This window comes from Macaca mulatta, chromosome 16 (assembly GCF_049350105.2).
Source record: "Macaca mulatta isolate MMU2019108-1 chromosome 16, T2T-MMU8v2.0, whole genome shotgun sequence".
Lineage (NCBI taxonomy): Eukaryota > Metazoa > Chordata > Mammalia > Primates > Cercopithecidae > Macaca > Macaca mulatta.
Window position 1 is genome coordinate 22,198,692 of NC_133421.1, and position 19,850 is coordinate 22,218,541.

At 55.6% G+C, this 19,850-nt stretch overlaps 1 protein-coding gene across 1 annotated transcript in view; it reads left to right on the forward strand.

Annotated features, from left to right (window-relative positions):
- The window catches only part of MAP2K3 (mitogen-activated protein kinase kinase 3), a gene marked incomplete at its 5' end in the record, with an annotated part of 31,022 nt that extends 17,495 nt beyond the window's left edge, over positions 1-13,527 (forward strand). Inside the window, 7 exon segments of the mRNA NM_001265947.1 lie at positions 559-675; positions 1,599-1,650; positions 2,851-2,978; positions 3,476-3,553; positions 11,120-11,259; positions 12,484-12,529; positions 13,139-13,527. Coding sequence (NP_001252876.1) covers positions 559-675; positions 1,599-1,650; positions 2,851-2,978; positions 3,476-3,553; positions 11,120-11,259; positions 12,484-12,529; positions 13,139-13,222 — 645 coding nt within the window. The 3' untranslated portion in view covers positions 13,223-13,527.
- Positions 13,528-19,850: the final 6,323 nt, after the last annotated feature.

Genomic DNA, 19,850 nt, shown 5'->3' on the forward strand with positions numbered 1-19,850 from the left:
TCACTCATGAAGAGCTCAGCATCCCCTGTGCCAGCTCCTAGCCAATGGGGCCCCTACAGCCTGTGGGTGCCCCGTGCGCATCTCCTAACTTTCCTGTCAGGAGGGTCCTCAGGAGTTCACTGGGGAAGAGGGAGCTGGTCCTTGCAGGCAGGGAGCCATCTGCCAGGGTCAGCGGGCATGAAGGTGTCTGTCGGTCCACAGGGCCGGCTGTTGCCGTGGAGCTGGTGCGGGTGCATCCTGAGGCTCTGGTGGAGGGACCCAGTGAGGCTCTGTGCTAATCCCCCTCCTCCCTGGAGACACCTGGAATTAGGGATTAGATGGAGGAGGCTGGCACCCGAACCTGGCAGTGCAGGCAGAGCTGGAGGGTGGGGAGACGTGGGCAAGTGGAGGGTGGGGAGAAGCGGGCAAGTGGGGGGTGGGTGGGAGCCCGGTGAACTGTGGCTGAGTGGGTGGGCACACATTGAGGAGGGGGCTGGGGCTGGTGCTGGGGCAGGCAGTGTAGGTGGTGCCGACACAGGCAGCCCGGCAGCCTGGCTGAGCTCTGGGTGTCACCCACAGGGAGACGTGTGGATCTGCATGGAGCTCATGGACACATCCCTGGACAAGTTCTACCGGAAGGTGCTGGATAAAAACATGACAATTCCAGAGGACATCCTCGGGGAGATTGCTGTGTCTGTGAGTGGCCTGGGTGCGCTGGGGGTCCCAGGTGCATAGGCAGAGGCCCAGCCCTTCCAGCAGGCATGGAGCCTGCCAGATACTGGTGTCTTGGGCAGAGCTGGGCATCAGTGTGCCCCCTGAGCCTGGGCAGCTGCCCTGCATAGGCCCTTCTCCTCCACCCCACACCAGAGCCTTCACGCTTAGGAGACCTCAGCTCCTGGGGCTCCTGGAGCCCCACAGATTTGGCAGATCCAGGTGTCTGAGCCATTGATTCCAACTCTTGAGTTCCAGACCATTTTTTTTAAAAAAAGGAATTTAGTATTTACAACAGCATCATACTGAAAATGCCCCGGGGCAGCTCACAGAGGTACAAGCTAAGTTGAGGGAAAGGTTAGCATCCAAAATGTGTGCTTTTTGAGTCTCAAAAGTCCTTGAGGGAGGGCAGCAACACTGGGCTTGAGCATCCCAGTAGCCAAAGGAAAAAGGAAAATAGAACTAGTGACACTGGTTCAATCCTCACTGCATCTGGAAACATTTACAATATATGCTTGCCTCAGGCTCCCCACCCAGCCTTCCCAAGGGAAATGGCTCCAAGCTGCTAGAATACTGGCTCTGCCACGGGAGGGAAGATGGGACAGGAAGGCTGCCAAGAGCTGGCTTTTACCCAAGAAGAGCCTGGCAGGCAGTGATGATGATGGCTCCCTGGGAGGTGAGCCTGGGAGGGTGAGAGGAGGCAGGAGGCTGAGTGTGTCCACACAGGGATTGTTAGGATGCTGAGGCAAATGCCAGGACAGGGCAGGAGGCTGGGGTGAGGAGGTGCCTAGCCTGTGCAGCGGGAGCAGGAGACAGGTGGACATGGATGGGGTCTTACAGCTGTCGTTGTTGACATGACCAGCAATAACAGAGTCCTGTCTCTTCCCTCCTCCCCACCCCACCGCCAGATTGTGCGGGCTCTGGAGCATCTGCACAGCAAGCTGTCGGTGATCCACAGAGGTCAGTACCCGGCAGCCACCCAGGCACGGTGCAGCCAGTGGGAGGGATCCCAGGCCAAGGTGGGTAGACGTCTCCCTATGAGCAACTGAGGCTCAGAGAGGTGATAAGTTGTGACGTGCCCAGTGGGGTCCCAGCCGCTTTCCACCTGCAGCCCTGCAGCTGCCTCCCCTCATGTTTGCTGGTGTTCGAAGCAAGGACTAGTTTTACCTTTGTCCTGAGAAAGGTGGACCGGGTTCTGTTCTAACGTATAGTTTACAAATCGTGAAATTCCAGCACAGAGTACGTATAATCACGTTCACACCCATGCAACCACCTCCCTGCAAGATGCAGGATAATTCCCTTACCCCAGCCCAAAATGTTCTCTTGGGCCCCTTCTCTGCCATCCCTCATGTGCCTAAGGCAGCCACAAGTCTGGTTTTCCCATGGTGGGTTGGTTTCGCCCTTTCTGGAACATCAGCCTCACTAGCTTGATGTTTCTGGACCCACCCGGGTCTGGTGTGGTGTCGGTTTGTTCCTTTTTGCTGCTGAGCACAAGTCTATTTTTCCAGATTTACGGCTTTTCAAAAAATGAATTAGGCTTAGTTCCCATTGACCACTGGGTGCCCATCCCAGCCTCCACCTCCAGGTCACTGTGGTTGGCGTTTGGCACGGAACCTTCTGGTCCTTTTTATGTGCATTTCCATCTTTACACACATCCCCATGGAGGGCACGCGGATGCGAGTGTCCTGTGCGCATTTGCATGGAGAATCCCTGCTAGGCTGGTCTCCCATGCTTGTCTGTGGGGACTCCATGTCCAAACACACAGATCCTGCCTCCCAGGCTTTAATTGATCCTGCTGCCCTCTGGGAGCACCCACACAAGCCAGGCTCTCACTGCACCTCACGTCTGGAGGGCGGATGCAGGCGCGGCGCCCCCAGCAAAGCACCTGGAGTCCTGCCTTCTTTGCAGTGGCTTGGCTGGGCTGGGCACGTCCTGGCTATTCCCTGAGGACCAAGTATGACCGTCAGCTAGCCCGACACCTCTTGCAGCCTCAGTTCCCTGGTCCGACCCTTGGGACCCTGGTGGAACCTGCCCACTGGGGCATGGGAGGGGGCACAGGAGGGGTCTGGGGTGAGGGAGGGGGACACAGCTATGCAGAGCATGGCACCTGCCTCCAGTCATGCTCCACAGACGTGGCTGAGGCATGTCCTTTCCTGGCAGATGTGAAGCCCTCCAATGTCCTTATCAACAAGGAGGGCCATGTGAAGATGTGTGACTTCGGCATCAGTGGTTACTTGGTGGACTCTGTGGCCAAGACGATGGATGCTGGCTGCAAGCCCTACATGGCCGTGAGTGGTCCCCAAGCCCCCCAGGCTCAGGAGAGGATGGGGCGGGGAGAGATCTGCCCAAATCAGCCACCCTGGCCATGCCCTCTACCCGTCGGGCAGAGCCTCCCCACACTGCGTTTCCTACCATAGTGGGGCCACCTGTGTCTGGCTGCCCAGGGGCAGCCCTTCTGTACCCTGTTGTTAACTGACCCCCACAGCGCCCCAGTTGGGTGATAAGCTGCATGAACAACCTCCCTGGAGGACCGTGGTGGGCTGTGCCGGTCCTGCCCCGCCCTCATTGTCAGGAGGGCCTTAGGGGTCTGCTCCCAGGTAGGGGCAGCCCGAGGCAAGGTTTGGGCCTTCTAAGCATGACCCAGGCCCTCCTAGCCTCAGTTTCCTCCCCGGTCACATGGGCAGGTGGGCTAAGCTGAGCGCTCAGTTTGGGGATTGGGAGGCAAGGCCTAGCCATCGGAGCTTACCTGGGGCGGGTGTTCACGCCTCACTGTTCCCTCCTGCAGCCTGAGAGGATCAACCCGGAGCTGAACCAGAAGGGCTACAATGTTAAGTCCGACGTCTGGAGCCTGGGCATTACCATGGTACTGTGTGGGGCCAGGGCCTGCCCTTGGTGGTCAGGTGGGGTGGGTGGAGCCGTGCCTGGGGCCCTGAGCTTTTGGGGGACTCCTCAAATAGTTTAGGCTCTGGAAAGAAGTATTCGCTTCAAAATCTGAGAAGAAAACATGCCATCAGGGCCGGGCGCGGTGGCTCAAACCTGTAATCCCAGCACTTTGGGAGGCCGAGGCGGGCGGATCACGAGGTCAGGAGATCGAGACCATCCTGGCTAACACGGTGAAACCCCGTCTCTACTAAAAAAAATACAAAAAGAAATTAGCCGGGCGTGGTCGCGGGCGCCTGTAGTCCCAGCTACTCCGGAGGCTGAGGCAGGAGAATGGCGTGAACCGGGGAGGCGGAGCTTGCAGTGAGCCGAGATCGCGCCACTGCACTCCAGTCTGGGCGACAGAGCGAGACTCCGTCTCAAAAAAAAAAAAAAAAAAAAAGAAAACATGCCATCAGAAATTACCATCGATTTAGGGGAACGTCCTAGGGTCAGGGTCACTCATCATGAAGTCCTGGGCGCTTTGTGATGTGGTGGCCACAGGGCTTTCTCTGGAGTTCTTGGTGCTTGCTGAGAAATCACAGCCAATCCCAAATTATGTGAGTTCCTGGTATGTAAATCGTGCAAAAGCAAGATGGTGAAGATCTTTTCAGAAATATTTCATAGCAGAAGGTTTGTTGCCAGTGGCGTGCTGGTACCTTGCTGTGGAGTGGTAGGAAGGGTGGGTGGACTCTCAATCCTGGGCCTGTGGAGGCCAAAGGCATCCCTGGCTTGGGTAGGGTGAGAGCAGATGCGGCAGAAGTCCAGGTGTAGGGATGGGCCCAGAGCCATTGCTTCTGGAATTGCCTGGCAAAACCCCATGCCTTCTGTGTCGGGGCTCAGGTCAAGGTGTGGGTGAGCCTGCTCTGACTCCCATGTAGATAGTGGATTGGAAGGATGGGAAGACCACCAGGGTGTGTCCCCCAGCCAGGGCTAGGAAGTTGTGCAGGAGATGCGTGGAAGGACGATGCCATCAGCAGGTAGGGCTCAGGCCGGTGGCCTTTGCCAGCTGCGTGGCTTGGGACCAATGGAGTTTTCTGGGCATCAGCTCCTTCCCTGCCCAGGGAAGCCTGGCCCAGGACATTCCTGCTTGTCCCCAGTCCCTTTGACTATTTGGTGTTGGGGATGAGGCCATCAGAGGAAATCAGTAAGATGTGGTGAGAAGCAGTAGCGGGGTGTTTTCCAACACTACAACCCATTCTCAGATTCTCCAGACACCCGCCCAGTGTCCTGCAGTTCTGTTCCGTTCTCATGCTACCTGGAGTTCGCACAGACCTCACATGTTAAGGGCTCTCTCCCACCAGACTGCCCCTAACATCACACACCACTTGGAAGTAGCGGGTCTCCCATACTACTGGACTGACCCGCTACAAATTGGGGTTTCCCACGACCCTCTCCTAAGGTTTGATAATGGCTCACAAAACTCACGAAAACACTTTACTTGTGTTTACTGGTTTATCAGAAAGGATATAACTCAGGACCAGCCAGGTGGAAGAGACTCATGGGGGGAGGGGTGTGAGTGTGGGGTACAGAGCTGCCATGCCCTCTCAGGGCCTGGCACCCTCCTGGTACCTCCCTGTGCTTGCCCAACCTACAGGCTCCTCAAGCTCATGGAGTTTTATTGTTGTTTTTGACACAGAGTCTCACTCTGTCGCCCAGGCTGGAGTGCAGTGGCACAGTCCCAGCTCACTGTAACCTCTGCCTCCTGGGTTCAAGCAATTCTTGTGCCTCAACCTCCCGAGTCGCTGGGATTACAGGCACCACCATGCCCAGCTAATTTTTAGTGAAGGTGGGGTTTTGCCATGTTGGCCAGGCTGGTCTCGAACTCCTGACCTCAAGTGATCTGCCTTCCTCAGCCTCCCAAAGTGCCGGGATTACAGGCATGAGCCACCGCGCCCGGCCTCACATGGAGAAGTTATTTTTGAGAGAGGGTCTCACTCTGTTGCTCAGGCTGGAGTGCAGTGGTGCGATCGCAGCTCACTGCAGCCTTGAACTCCCAGGCTCAAGCCATCCCCCCACCTCAGTCTCCCAGGTAGCTGGAACTACAGGTGTGTGCCCCCACGCCCAGCTAATTTTTTAAATGTTTTGTAGAGGAGTCTCACTATGTTGCCCAGGCTGGTCTTGAAATCCTGGGCTCAAGCAATCTGCCCACCTTGGCCTCCCAAAGTGCTGGGATTATAGGCACAAGCTACCGCACCCACTGAAAGTTTTTATAGAGCACAGTCTGCAGCCCCCTCCTCTCAGTGTCAGTTGGCGGGTGATGCTGAGAGTTCCCACCCTGTATAATCAGCTGGGTTTTCTGGGCAGCAGCCCGGTCCTGAGACTGTCTAGGGGCCTCACCCTGAGTCACCTCATTAGCATAAACTCAAGCTTCTTGTGGATAACAAAGCCGCTCCTGTCACTCAGGAAATTCCAAGGGTTTTAGGAGCTCTGTGCCAGGAACAAAGACCAAATAAATTTCTGTTGATGCCACAGGGGTGGAGAAGAGTGGGGCAGGTGGGTGTGGCCCTGGGGACAGGTGGAAGGCCACTGTTGCAGATGTGGAGGCCTCTGCAAAGAGGGCACCCTGCTGACCTGAGGGCAGGGTAGACCAGGGGGTACAGGTGCAAAGGCCCTGAGGTGGGGCTGTGCCTGCTGTGTGCCTGGGTGGCCCAGGTCAGAGGAGAGGGAGGGAGGGTTGGGAGCGAGGGAAGAGAAGTGTCTGGTGGGTAGAGAGTTGACGCGGGTGTTGCGGGTTTTATTGGTGTTGCTGCTACCATCGTTATTATCATCATGTGGTTGGAACTTTATTTATTTTTTATTTTTATTTGTTTGAGATGGAGTCTCATTTTGTTGCCCAGGCTGGAGTGCAATGGGACAATCTCGGCTCACTGCAACCTCTGCCTCCTAGGTTCAAGTGATTCTCCTGTCTCAGCCTCCCAAGTAACTGGGATTACAGGCTTGTGTCACCATGCCCTGCTTTTTTTTTTTTTTTTTTTTTGAGACAGAGTCTCACTCTGTCGCCCAGCCTGGAGTGCAATGGCACGATCTCAGCTCATTGCAACCTCCACCTCTCAAGTTCAGGCAATTCTCCTGTCTCAGCCTCCCCAGTAGCTGGGATTATAGGCATGAGCCACCACACCTGGCAAATTTTTGTATTTCTAGAAGAGATGGGGTTTCGCCATGTGGGCCAGGCTGGTCTCAAACTCCTGACCTCAGGTGATCTGCTTGCCTCTGCCTCCCAAAGTGTTAGGATTACAGGCATGAGCCACTACGCCTGGCCTTTTTTTTATTATTTTTTTATTTTTTGAGGGAGTCTCACTCTGTTGACCAGGCTAGAGTGCAATGGCGCAATCTCAGCTCACTGCAACCTCCGCCTCCCAGGTTCAAGCAATTCTCTTGCCTCAGCCTCTCGAATAGCTGGGATTACAGGTGCCTGCCACCACGCCCAGCTAATTTTTGTATTTTTAGTAGAGACAGGGTTTCACCATGTTGGCCAGGCTGGTCTCCAACTCCTGACCTCAGGTGATCCACCCACTTCGGCCTCCCGAAGTGTTGGGATTACAGGCATGAGTCACCATGCCCAGCCTTGAGCCACTGCGCCTGGCCTGTGGCTGTAACTTTATAAACAGTGTATCTGTAGACAGTGACTGGAAAAGACTCAAAGTCAAAATAATTTTGTCAGAGAGGTGGGACTGGGCCATACCTTCAATTTTCGTTAATTGGTGACATGTAATTTTTCAATTAAACTTTTTTTTTTTTTGAGGTGGAGAGGAATATTCAGCCTGAAGGCAGGTGCTGTATCTGCAATAATAGTTTTCCAAGTCCTAGGTTAGATGCAAAGGACAAGTTCTTGCTGTATTTAGACTGCACAGAACTGGTTGGATATTAGAGACCCCGCTCATGACCACCTCACACATACACACACCCTTATGTCCCTTCCCCACCTCTCTGTCTCCCTTCCATCTGTCCATCATCATTATTGGGCCCACCATGGCTAGTGGCCTTCTGATGTAGCTGATGGAACTTGGACAAGTGTGTGCTAAGTGTACATTTCAGTTATCAAATATTGCATAGCAAACCACCCCAGAACCTACTGACCCAAACCAATGGCAGTTTCTTATTTCTCATGTTTCCACCATTGTGGCTGGGCTCAGCTGGATGGCTCTTCTGCTGTACCTGGCACTGGCTGGGGTCATGGCTGGGCTGGGCTGGGCTGGGCTGAAAGTCCCAACACGACCTCACAAACATGGGCCTCCTCCGCCTGGCCTCTCCATGTGACTTACTCACCTTGGCCTGCTCCCTGGGCTTCAGAGCATGGCAGTGTCAGCAGAGTTGGAGTTCTTTCATGATGGCTGGCATCCAAAAGGAAGTCCTCTGAAGTGCTAGGCCTAGAACTGGCACAGCATCACTTCTGCCTCCTTGTTTGGTCAGCAAGTCACAGGCCAGCTCAGGTTCAAGGACAGGGAATGCTCCTGGCTTGATGGAGGATCGGCAGGCACACACAGGGAGGTGGAGGTGAAGGTGGCCTCTTTGGGCATGGGTTAGGTTTTTCTCCCACAAGTTACAAAAGTGGTGGAAACCTAACATAAAAATACAGAGGCAAAGTAAGGGGAAAATGACTGTAGTTAGCTACCTAGAGACACCTCTTACCCCATTTCAGTGCCAATATTGTGCATTATAATACATTTTATTATAATTTAGAGAAATATGAACAATATGTAATGCTTCTTTTTGTTGTTGTTGTTGAAACAGTGTCTCGCTCTGTCGCCCACACTGGAGTGCAGTGGTGTGATCTTGGCTTACTGCAACCTCCGCCTCCCGGGTTATTCTCCTGCCTCAGGCTCCTGAGTAGCTGGGACTACAGGCGTGTGCCACCATGCCCGGCTCATTTTTGTATATTTAGTAGAGATGGGGTTTCACCATGTTGGCCAGGCGGGTCTCAAACTCCTGACTCTGATCCACCCACCTTAGCCTCCTGAAGTGCTGGGATTACAGGTGTGAGCCACTGCGCCCAGCCTTGTAATGCTTCTTTTTAAAAACCTTTTTAATTTTTATTTTATAGCATTATATATTGTTCATATTTTTCTCTCTCTCTGTTTTTTTTTTTTTTTTTTTTTTTTCTCAGACGTAGTTTTGCTCTTGTTGCCCAGGCTGGGGTGCAATGGTGCAATCTCAGCTCACCACAACCTCTGCCTCCCAGGTTCAAGTGATTCTCCTGCCTCACTCAGCCTCCCAAGTAGCTGGGATTACAGGCGTGCGCCACCACATCTGGCTAATTTTGTATTTTTAGTAGAGACGGGGTTTCTCCATGTTGGTCAGGCTGGTCTCGAACCCCCAACCTCATGTGATCTGCCTGCCTCGGCCTCCCAAAGTGCTTGGATTACAGGTGTGAGCCACCGCACCTGGCCAATTTCTCTAAATTGTAATAGACTCCTGTATGTATCTCTTCCAAAGACTCCATAAGCATCTGCCACCATTCACTCACCCTGTCTGCTGATGTGGGATGTTTCCCTTGTTCCTGATGTTTTCCTTCCATTTGAAATTCTTGGCCATCCTGGGGAAGTGACTGGTGAAACAGAGTCGGGAGAGTCACCCTGGGTGGGACCCTGGTCTCAGCCTCACCCCATCCTGCAAGGGCCCCAGCGCTCTCTTGGCATTGGCTTTTTCCCACTCACTGCACAAGCCTCAGGATGCCAGTGGGAATCACCCAGAACAGACAGGGGTCATGCCAGGGATGGCCCTTGGCCAGGAGCGAGTGCTGACTGGGTGCTGGCCTGTTAGTGTTGTCGCTGGGGAGTCACAGGGGTGTGACTGCGGTCCTGGCTGGGTCTCCGCCCCCACAGTGGGGCCGGTCCCTGGTGCTGGACATTCAGGCTGCTTCTAAACATTTCCTGGCAGATAACACCATATGGCACATCTTTGTGCCCAGAGGCTATTTTGGTTGTTTTTCATTTTTTGAGCTTTTTTTGAGACAGAGTCTTGTTCTGTCGCCCAGGCTGGAGTGCAGTGGAGTAATCTCGGCTCACTGCAACCTCCACATCCCAGGTTCAAGCTATTCTCCTGCCTCAGCCTCCAGAGTGGCTGAGATTACAGGTGCCCTCCACTATGCCCGGCTAATTTTTTGTATTTTTAGTAGAGACGGGGTTTCACCATGTTGGCCAGGCTGGTCTCGAACTCCTGACCTTGTGATTTGCCTGCCTCAGCCTCCCAAAGTGCTGGGATTACAGTCGTGAGCCACCGCGCCCAGGTATTTTTGAGCTCTTTAGAAAAAATAAAGGAGTACGAGGTTGAGGATTTGGACACTTCTGGTTTTCTAATTATAACTCTCATGGCCACTGGCCCTTCTCCTGCAGCTCATGTGGGGTCCTTGCTTTACATATTGCAGTCAGTGAAAATTCTAAGAGAAAAGCCCCCCAAATCGGTACGGTTTTGTCCTGTGAACACACGTGTACACACGCACACACACACAGTGGGCCCTGCCTGTGTGGGTATGTTTGTGTCCGAGCTGGAAAGGGCCTCTAGCTTGATGGGAGGCACGTTCTCAGCACAGTCCTTAGGGTCCTGTCCAGGCTTCAGTTGCCAGTGCCAAGCGTTTGTGCTGAGGTCTCTTCCATTCATCATGGTGAGGACGGCCATCAGCGAGGGCCCTTGTGCTGGAGCCTCGGAATTCTCTGTCCTTCCAGGCTGGAACCAGGGCTGACATGACTTGTTTTTTCCATCCAGTCGTCATGACTGGAGCCCAGACTAGTCCTAGCTAGTCCGTCCCTTCCATGATGACTTCTTGCCAACCACAGGGAGGACACAGGGCTGGGAGCTTGCAGCGAGTACAGAGACCCACCGGCCCGATGTCACCCACAGGAAATCCGGATCCAGCAGGGCACATGTGGCCACACAGGCCACTTGTCTAGGAGGGAAACTGCCGGGGCCCTGCAGAAGATGAGGCTGCAGGCTCACGGGTGCAGAGGCGAAGCAACCTTATGGTCTCACAGTCTGTCTGTGGCCTTGGGGACAGCTGTGTATGTGTGTGTGTGTGTGTGTGTGTGTGTGTAGCATTTCCCGTGTGCCTCCTCTGTGAAAACAGCAGCCCAAATAAATGACAGCAGATGCTGAAGTCTGAGATGGTCAGATGTTAGGGCGGGGAATGGCTGTGACCACCTGGGACCTGCCCACCTGGCTCACGAGGCTGCGGCCCGAGGTTGCCACCTCCTCAGATTTCTCCAGAGCAGCTGGAACCTGCATTGTTTTGTAAAATCTTCAGAATTCAGGTTGTCTGAAAACCCAGTGATGGTCCCACCAGTCCCGGCGTCGGCCTGATCTGCTTCCTGAGCTGGGTCCTGCTGGCTGGGTGGGAGGAGCTAAGAGCTTTCTTGCCTTTGTCCTGCTGGGCTGTGATAGGGAGATGAGCTGTGCAGCTTTGAGGCCTGGCTCCGGGACCAGGATGGGTGGGAGCCCCCAACCCTGGCTCCTGGGTGCAGAGCGTGGGTGTATCTGGGTCCAGGGCCTCTGACCCCCCATGTCACCACTGCAGATTGAGATGGCCATCCTGCGGTTCCCTTACGAGTCCTGGGGGACCCCGTTCCAGCAGCTGAAGCAGGTGGTGGAGGAGCCGTCCCCCCAGCTCCCAGCCGACCGTTTCTCCCCCGAGTTTGTGGACTTCACTGCTCAGTGGTGAGTCTTGGGTGCTGCTGAGCACCTGTCACTGCCCCTCCCTGGCCAGATCCCTGCACCTTCCTGGGCCCTGTTCCTTTTTGTTTTTGCAAATACCCCCCCAGATGACATGGCATCGAAATATGTAAGGCAGAAACAGCTGGAGCATGAGGCGCATTTGACAAAACGATGGTCCTGGTGGGAGATTTTAATATAGTTCTTCCAGAAGTGGACAAATCAGACAGACTGAAAAGAGAACAAAGTGTATGGAAGATTTGAACACAAAAAACAAGTTTGCTTTTACTGATATCTAGAACTTTGTACCAAATTAAAGAATGCCCCACAGGAGCCTTATAAAAATCATGTTTGAGAGGCTGGGTGCGGTGGCTCATGCCTGTAATCCCAGCACTTTGAGAGGCTGAGGCGGGCGGATTACAAGGTCAGGAGTTGGAGACCAGCCTGATCAACATGGGGAAACGCTGTCTCTACTAAAAATAGAAAAATTAGCCAGGCATGGTGGTGTACGCCTGTAATCCCAGCTACTCAGGAGGCTGAAGCACGAGAATCGCTTGAACCCAGGAGCCAGAGGTTGCAGTGAGCCTGAGCCGAGATCATGCGACTGCACTCCAGCATGGGCGACAGAGCGAGATTCTCTCTTAAAAAAAAAAATCATGTTTGAGGTTACAGAGGGACTAAGGAAGAAGGCAAAGTCATACAGACCAACTTCTCTGACCATAATTAAACAGAGCAAGAAATGGGTAAGGAAGAAGCGGCCGGGTGCCGTGGCTCACACCCATGGTCCCAGCACTTTTGTTGTTGACCATAATCAGCAACAGAGGAGCCCAGCAGTGTCCCTGGGCAGTCTGACCCCTTTAACTGGGGACTAACCTCTCCCAGAACCCATGATAAGGAGTTTTCTCTCCTGACTGAGGATACCGAGTATATGCTTGTTAGGCAGAACATTGCAGTCCCATTTTGGTGTTGATATGGAAATTCCTAGGTCACTATGGAGACAAGAAAACCAGGACCCCAAGAGCCAGAAACTTGCTGCGAGTCTCTAGTTTGCCCCTATGAATGCCCCTCCACCCTGGGAGAAGCCCTGGACACTCCTGTCCCTTCTTCCCTGGGTGCATGTGTCCCCTGCTGCCAGGCCTGGGGCAATCCCAGAGTGGCTTGGCTGGCCCTCGGGGGCTGGGCTTCCTTCCTCCCTGCCCGCCTGGCCACAGCTGCACTCTTCTCTCCTAGCCTGAGGAAGAACCCCGCAGAGCGTATGAGCTACCTGGAGCTGATGGTGAGTACGGGCGGGAGGTGCCTGCCTTGCTCTTCGGGGCTGGCTGGGGCTGAGTGGGGCTCTGGGCAGAGGGCTACGTCCTGCACACAGATGGGTAGCTCCTCCGGCTGGCCCTGTGTTCACTCCTTTAGGTGCTCGGTCATTTGTTTGCTCCTGCATGCCTGGCTCCCTCCTCCCTCCTTCCTGCATGCCAGGCCCTGGGAAGGATACACAGGCAGTGTGTGACAGAATGGGGCAGAGGGGCCAAGGGTGGCATCAGGGAAGGCTTCATGGAGGAGGGACCATTTGAACTGAGCCTGGAAGGATGAATAAGGGTTATCTGCTGACGGAGAGGCGTCCCAAGCAGAAGGTCCAGCATGGGCAGAGGCCTGACGTGTCGGGGAAAAGGGAGGTCAGTGTGGCTGGAGAGTGACCACAAGAGAGCTGAGGAGGAGCCACAAATGCCATCGTGACTGTCATGGAGGGCCTCCTGGGGGTGGAGGTCCTAGAAGGATGAGTAGGATTTTGCCAGTCAGGAGGAACACTTGGGCTGGAGCTGGTTGGGGAGGAGTGGCCACCTCCCCCTCCCGCTACCCCCTCCATGGTGACTGTGCCTTCTGTCACCCCCAGGAGCACCCCTTCTTCACCTTGCACAAAACCAAGAAGACAGACATCGCTGCCTTCGTGAAGGAGATCCTGGGCGAAGACTCATAGGGGCTGGGCCTCGGACCCCACTCCGGCCCTCCAGAGCCCCACAGCCCCATCTGCGGGGGCAGTGCTCACCCACACCATAAGCTACTGCCATCCTGGCCCAGGGCACCTGGGAGGAACCAAGGGGCCTGTTCCCACCTGACTCTGCAGCGAGCCATTTGTCCCAAGTGCCAAAGAAGCAGACCATCAGGGCTGCCAGCCAGGCCCTTGTCGGCCCCACCAGTGCCTCTCCCTGCTGCTCCAAGGACCCGTCTCCAGCTGCTGAGATCCTGGACTGAGGGGGCCTGGATGCCCCCTGTGGATGCTGCTGCCCCTTGCACAGCAGGCCGCTGGTGCCTGGGTGAATGGGCCACTGCCTTGCCCAGCCTGGATGCCAGCCAAGTTGTATATTTTTTTAATCTCTTGACTGAATGGACTTTGCACACTTTGGCCCAGGGTGGCCACACCTCTATCCCGGCTTTGGTGCGGGGTACACAAGAGGGGATGAGCTGTGTGAATCCCCCAAGACTCCCATGAGGGAGATGCCATGAGCCGCCCAAGGCCTTCCGCTGGCACTGGCAAACGGGGCCTCTGCGGGGCACACTGGGTCACCCAGTCCTGCCTGCCACCCTAATCGGTGTCATTCACCTTTTCGTTTTTTTTTTAATTTATCTTCTGTTGATTTTTTCTTTTGCTTTATGGGTTTGGCTTGTTTTTCTTGCATGGTTTGGATCTGATCGCTTCTCCCCCACCCCCTAGGGTATCAGCCTCGCCCTCTGCTCAGGCTGGGGTCCAGTGGGAGGGGCCCAAGATCTCTGCTCAGAGAAGTGCAGGGGGAGCCTTGCCGCCCACTCTTCCTGAGGACTGGCTCAGCGGGGGCTATGGGTTTGCTTTGGTGTTGTTTTTAAAAAAAGAAAATATATTTTTTTGAAAAAACGACTGCCCATCCCGGGTCCTTTCCCTGATGGGTTGGGGCAGTTACCTGGTTGCTGTTTTAATTAAAAAAAAAAAAAAGAAAAGGATTAAAGGTTGTGTGAGACTCCGTATGACACCTGCGAGCCCCCCTCTTACTTGGGGAAGGTTGTGGCCCCTCGAGGGACCCTTGCCTCTGGGCCAGGGCCAGGGTGTCGTGCTTAGGGGAGGGAGGGTTGCTGACCCATCAGGCCCTTCTATATCTGAGGACACAGAGGCCCCCAGAGGGCTGTGACGAGGTAACATGCTGTGATCATCCAGGCACCAGGCCCTGTACTGATGCTGGACAGAGCAGCGAACACACAGGCCCAGCCCGCTGGTGGCGGCCACCCATCCCACTGTCCTGGAGTAGTGATGACAGCCAGGTGCACAGAGCGGCGAGCACCCCGGACACTGTGCCTGGGCTGGACACGGTGACCTCATGGAGGTTACGTGACCTCCAGTTTACAGATGGGAAAACAGACCCAGAGAGCTGACATCACTTGCCCAAAGCCACACAGCTTATAAGAGAAAAACAGACTTGGGGACAGGTGGTGGGCTCCGCAGAAGGCTCCGAGGGGAGTGGGGGCAGCCTGATGAAGGTGCCCTTGCAGTCTGGCCCTGTGACACTGGCAGCATGGCCGGGGCAGCAGCGAATTTGCTCACATAAGCAGGTACCGTTGGGGTCAAAGTTCAGCTGATGCCCTGAAGGATTTGCGTCCACCTTGGCTGTTCATCAGTCTCAGGTTCACCCCCTCATGGGGACCAGTCAGGACCCAGGGACTCCAAGAGCTCAGCACACCGTGCCCAGGGTACCCCAAAGTCCCAGGACTGGCTCTTACCAGCTGGGAAGGAGTCGGATTCATCCCCACGCCAGGAGGGTGGGTGTGACGGCTCAGGTCAGGGCAGGCATGAGGGACTCAGCGCACTATGGCTCAAGGTCTGGGAGCAGGGCCTCTGTGGTCCTCTGAGGAAGCTTAGGGTGTGTTCCCAGGAGGAGGGTCCCCATGGGGTCTGTCTCACCCTTGTCCTGCCGCACTCCTCCTGTCCTCCAGTCCCAGTCTGGGTCAGGTCTCTGCCCTCTAACCCTTCCCTGGCACAGGGGCTAATAATTCCTGGGAGCTGTTGTCTCCCTCCATCCTTCAATCGTGAACACTTGTTCTCACCCCAGGACCTTTGCACTGACTGTCCACTCTGCGTAGAACACCCCCTCCCCCGTCTTCCTGTGACTGGCTCCCCACAATCCCATCCGGGTCTCCCATGTCACCTCCTCAGCGACGTCTTCCAGGACCACCCTGGCTCAAATAGCCTCCACCCACCAGGCCCAGCCAGTCTGGCTCATTATCCTGGGTTATCCAGGCCGAGACCTGATTTGTCACTGTTGTGTCGTCAGCACTGAGAATGCTGCCGACACCGAGGGAGCGCTCGGCTTCTGCTGAATGAACACATGAAAGAATGAATGAGGGAGGGAGGGAAGCGGGGAGGAAGGGAATGAATCCCTTGGTGGGGCGCGGCCCCAGGTTCCGTCTCCTGTAGCCGCCAGGGGGCGATAGAGCTCGGCTTCAACAGCGTGCCCTGGAGCCCCGCCCGGCCCCGAGCGCCGGTCCGCGTCCTCGTGTGTCCTCGGCGCGGCTGGAGGCCGCGGGCTTGCCACGCGTCAGCCCAGTTCTCGGCCTCCGTGGCTGTCCTACCCGTGTGCACCCCCAGGCCCGGCCCTCGGGGCTTCTGGGGACTCTGCAGCCTGCAGAGAGAAGCAGACCCAAAGCCTAGCGATTTACCGTGCGCGCCCCTGAGGTTACCCAGCGCCCAGCAGCTCACCGCGCAGCTCGCGGCTCGCAGGCCTGGCTGGACGCCTCAGCCCTTCATAGAGAGCAGGAGCCTCCACGCACGACTGCAGCCCCAGTCGTTTCCAGTTCCCTTGCCATTTATGGGACACTTTGGCTTTTACAGAGCGTGTCCAGCCATCAGAGTGGGGAAGCCAGTGTACAGTTCACTAACATTTACGAAGCCCAGGCCCTTGACAGTTTATACTACCCAGGGCCTCCGTGGAGGTCTCAAGCGGCAGGGCCCCTCTCCCCTGTTCCCTGGCCCTGAAGTAGGGGAATGGGGATGGGGAGCGGCCGGGCCCCCCCTCCCCCGAGGCCGGACGCCCGCATTTCCTGTCAGGCAGCAGGGTCCGGGCAGGCGCCTCTTCCAGGCCCGGGATTAATGAGTCTCTGGACCCGGAGATGGCAGAGGCGTGTGGACTTTCTGTTCAATTACAGCCGTGAGAGCCTCCTCATCAGGCAGCATTAAAAATGCAGCAGACAGGCCGGGCGTGTTGGCTCACGCCTGTAATCCAGCACTTTGGGAGGCCAAGGTAGGTGGATCACCTGAGGTCGGGAGTTCGAGACCAGCCTGGCCAAGATGGTGAAACTGCGTCTCTACTTAAAAAAAAAATACAAAAATTAGACGGGCGTGGCGGCGCACGTCTGTAATCCAAGCTATTTGGGAGGCTGAGGCAGGAGAATCGCTTGAACCTGGGAGGCAGAGGTTGCAGTGAGCTGAGATCGCACTGCTACACTCCAGCCTGGGTGGCAGAGTGACACTCCTCAAAAAAAAAAACAAAAAAAAAAACAAAAAAAGAAAAAGAAAACGCAGCAGACAGGCCTGCTCCGGAGCAGCGAGGCTGTGGAGGGAGGATTTGGCGAATTCCCTTCTAGAGGCCAGGGTGAGAAGCCTCTCCTCCAGATCCCTGCTGCAGCTCCCGTCTTCGGTGGGGGCCTCCTCATGGTCCACAGTGCCCCACCCTGGGCGCCTGCCCCCGCCTCCCCGGTACCCTGAGCCTGGCTCCCTGCGCTTCACCCCGAGCCTGGCGGCGCAGGGCCTCTGCACGGGCCGTCTTGTTCTCCGCCCGCAACGCTCTTCCCCGGATGTGCTCCCGCTCAGGGGTCTGCTCAGATGCCTCCCTGACCACCCTTGTCCTGCCGCACTTTCTTCACATTTATTTATTTTCATTCTTGCTCCGCTGACCTCCTCCCCCGCAAGACCAGGAGGAGCCGGCCTTGCTCACAGCAGACAGGGCAGGTGCAGGAAGGCTGCCCCAAGGCTCAGCGCAGACAGCAGGCAGCAGGGCTGGGCGGGAGGTGGTCTGGGGGCAGTGTTGCCGTTCTGTTTCTTCCAGGGGTCCGCCCTGGGAAGGCTGTCTAGAAGCGAGCCGATTCACGCCTTGTGCTGGCTGAGGACTCTGCACCTCACAGAAGGGAAGGCAGGAGCTTCAGGCCAGACAGCAGGCAGCACTCATGCCGGGGATTAGCGTCGTCCGGGCTTCCCTCCCGCTCCCATGCCCTCCCTCGGAGCCCAAGGAGGCCCGTGCTGCCCACCTGGCGGCTCAGGCTCCAGCAGCCCCGAAACAGTGGTCAAGTCCCTCTTCCCCCAGGGAATGGTCAGGGGCCAGCAGGATGGAATGTGTCCCCCAAGCTGCTGTGTTAGGAGATGGGGCTTCACAGCGGGATTAGGTCCTGGGGGGCCGCCCTCCTGAATGGATGAAAGCCGCCAGCCATCTCCCAGTGGGTTAGTTACCCAGGCGGTTGGTTGTAATAAAAGGGCGTTTTGCCCTCCCCCGCTCCTTCCCGCACTCTCTTGCCTTTCCGCCTTCCTTCTGCCATGGGAGGACACAGCAGGAAGTCCTTGTTAGATGCCGGCCTGGATCTTGACTTCCCAGCCTCCAGAACCCTGAGAAATTTCTGTTGTTTAGAAAGTACCCAGTCTGGGCTGGGCACATGGCTCACACTTGTAATCCCAGCACTTTGGGAGGCCAAGGCGGGAGGATCGCTTGAGGCCAGGAGCTCAAGATCAGCTGGGGCAACATAGCAACACCCCATCCTTACAAAAAAGCCAGGTATGGTGGTGGCTGTCTGCAGTCCCAGCTACTGCAGGAGCTGAAGTGGAAGGATTGCTTGAGCCCAGGAGATCGAGGCTGCATTGAGCGGTGATTGCCACTGCACACCAGCCTGGCTGACAGATTGAGACCCTGTCTCCATTTAAAAAAAGAAAAAAGAAGAAATCATCCAGTTTGTGGTATTTTGTTATAGCAACAATGAAACAGATGAATACAGGCCCCCAACACCAGCATTATCTCATCCTGGTTTCCTTGTGGGCAGGGGCCATGGTGGGCAGGCAGGACCAGTCACCTCATCTTCCAACAGGGGCTTGACATCTGACTGCACCTCTACCTGATGCACCAATCCCCTCGACCACACCCCCACCAAGGCCTGCCGGCCTCTGCTTTGCATACCCGCCCTGATGGGGAGCTCACTCACATACAGACACGATTCCTGGAGGGATCTGGACTCCATCTTCTTGTCCCTGTTCTAGTTCCCCAGGCCTGTGACGTGAGGGGCCCATGTGTAAACCCTGGCTCACTCTCAATGCTCATTTCTTCGCCTTTTGTGAAAGCTGTTGCAAATCCTTTTGGAAACCAGGTGGGAGGGTCTATATATACATTGGCTGTACTATGTTTATCAGAGCTTGTGTGTCTTCACACCCAGGGCAGCCAGCTTCTCCTGGAGGTTACAGAGGCTCAGTGAGGCTCTGACCCCTCCTGAGGCCACCAGAGAGTGAGGCAGAGCCAGGGAAGCCCAGAAACCCAAGTGTCCTGCCCCTAGTCCCTACCCCAAGCTGAGGTTCTGCCCCGCCCCAGGGAGCCACCTGCCAAGTCAGGTTTAGCTGCAGCCACCCACTCTGTCCTCACAGAAGCCGTGGGCTGCTCTATTCCTGTTCTGGGCCAGCCTTACTGGGGACTTGGGGAGGCCTGGGGAGGCAGCGGCAGCTGCAAGCTCTGGTTGGGGATGGGGGAGTTGCTCTGGGCACTAGCCTAGGAAATTCTTTCTTTGTCTGCCTCCCAAACCCTCCATGGCTCCCTATTCCCATGACATCCAAGGAAAAGGAGGCACAGCATGAACCTGACAGCAGGGCCTTATCTGGGTTATTGTCCACAGGGCTTGGCCCATGGCACGCATTATCTGAGCACCTCCTATGTGCCACGTTGTGTTCTAGAACCGTAGCTGTAGCAGGGCTCAGACAGACCTGGGCCTGCTCAGCCAGGGCGTCAGGCAGGGAGGAGGCACTCACCCTCGCGGAAAGCCGTGCTCCCCCCATTCTTCCAGCATCACCCCATGATCACTCCCTAAGGAGAAGCAGTGAACTCTATCTAAGTTAATTAGGAAAGTCATTTAAACTAGTTAAGCTTAATTACCATTAAATGATTACATTTAAGCAATTAAAGTTTTTATATTTGAATTTAAAAGTCCCTGGGGCAGCCAGGGATTGCGTGCCACCCAAGAGACCAAGGGGTTGAAGGACAGATGGCATGGGCCCTGCAGGGCGTGGCAGAGAGACTGAACTTCATATTGAGGGTAAAAGTCACTGGAGGGCTGCGAGCCGGGGAGAGATGTCATCTAATTGTATTAAGAACAACAGCGGCAGCAAGATCACGCCTGTTAGCCCTCAAAGCCCTACTCCGTGCCTCTTCAGCCCCCACTGTCCCCAGCCCTTGGGTCAGATAACCTTGAATTTGACACTCTCACCCCAGGTTGTATGACCTTGAAGATGTCACTGCACCTCTCAGAGACTCAGTTTCCTCATCTGCAGATTGGGGCAGGATCTTTGCAGGATTGTGGGTGGTTTCTTTTTTTTTTTTTTTTTTTTTTTTTCTTGAGAC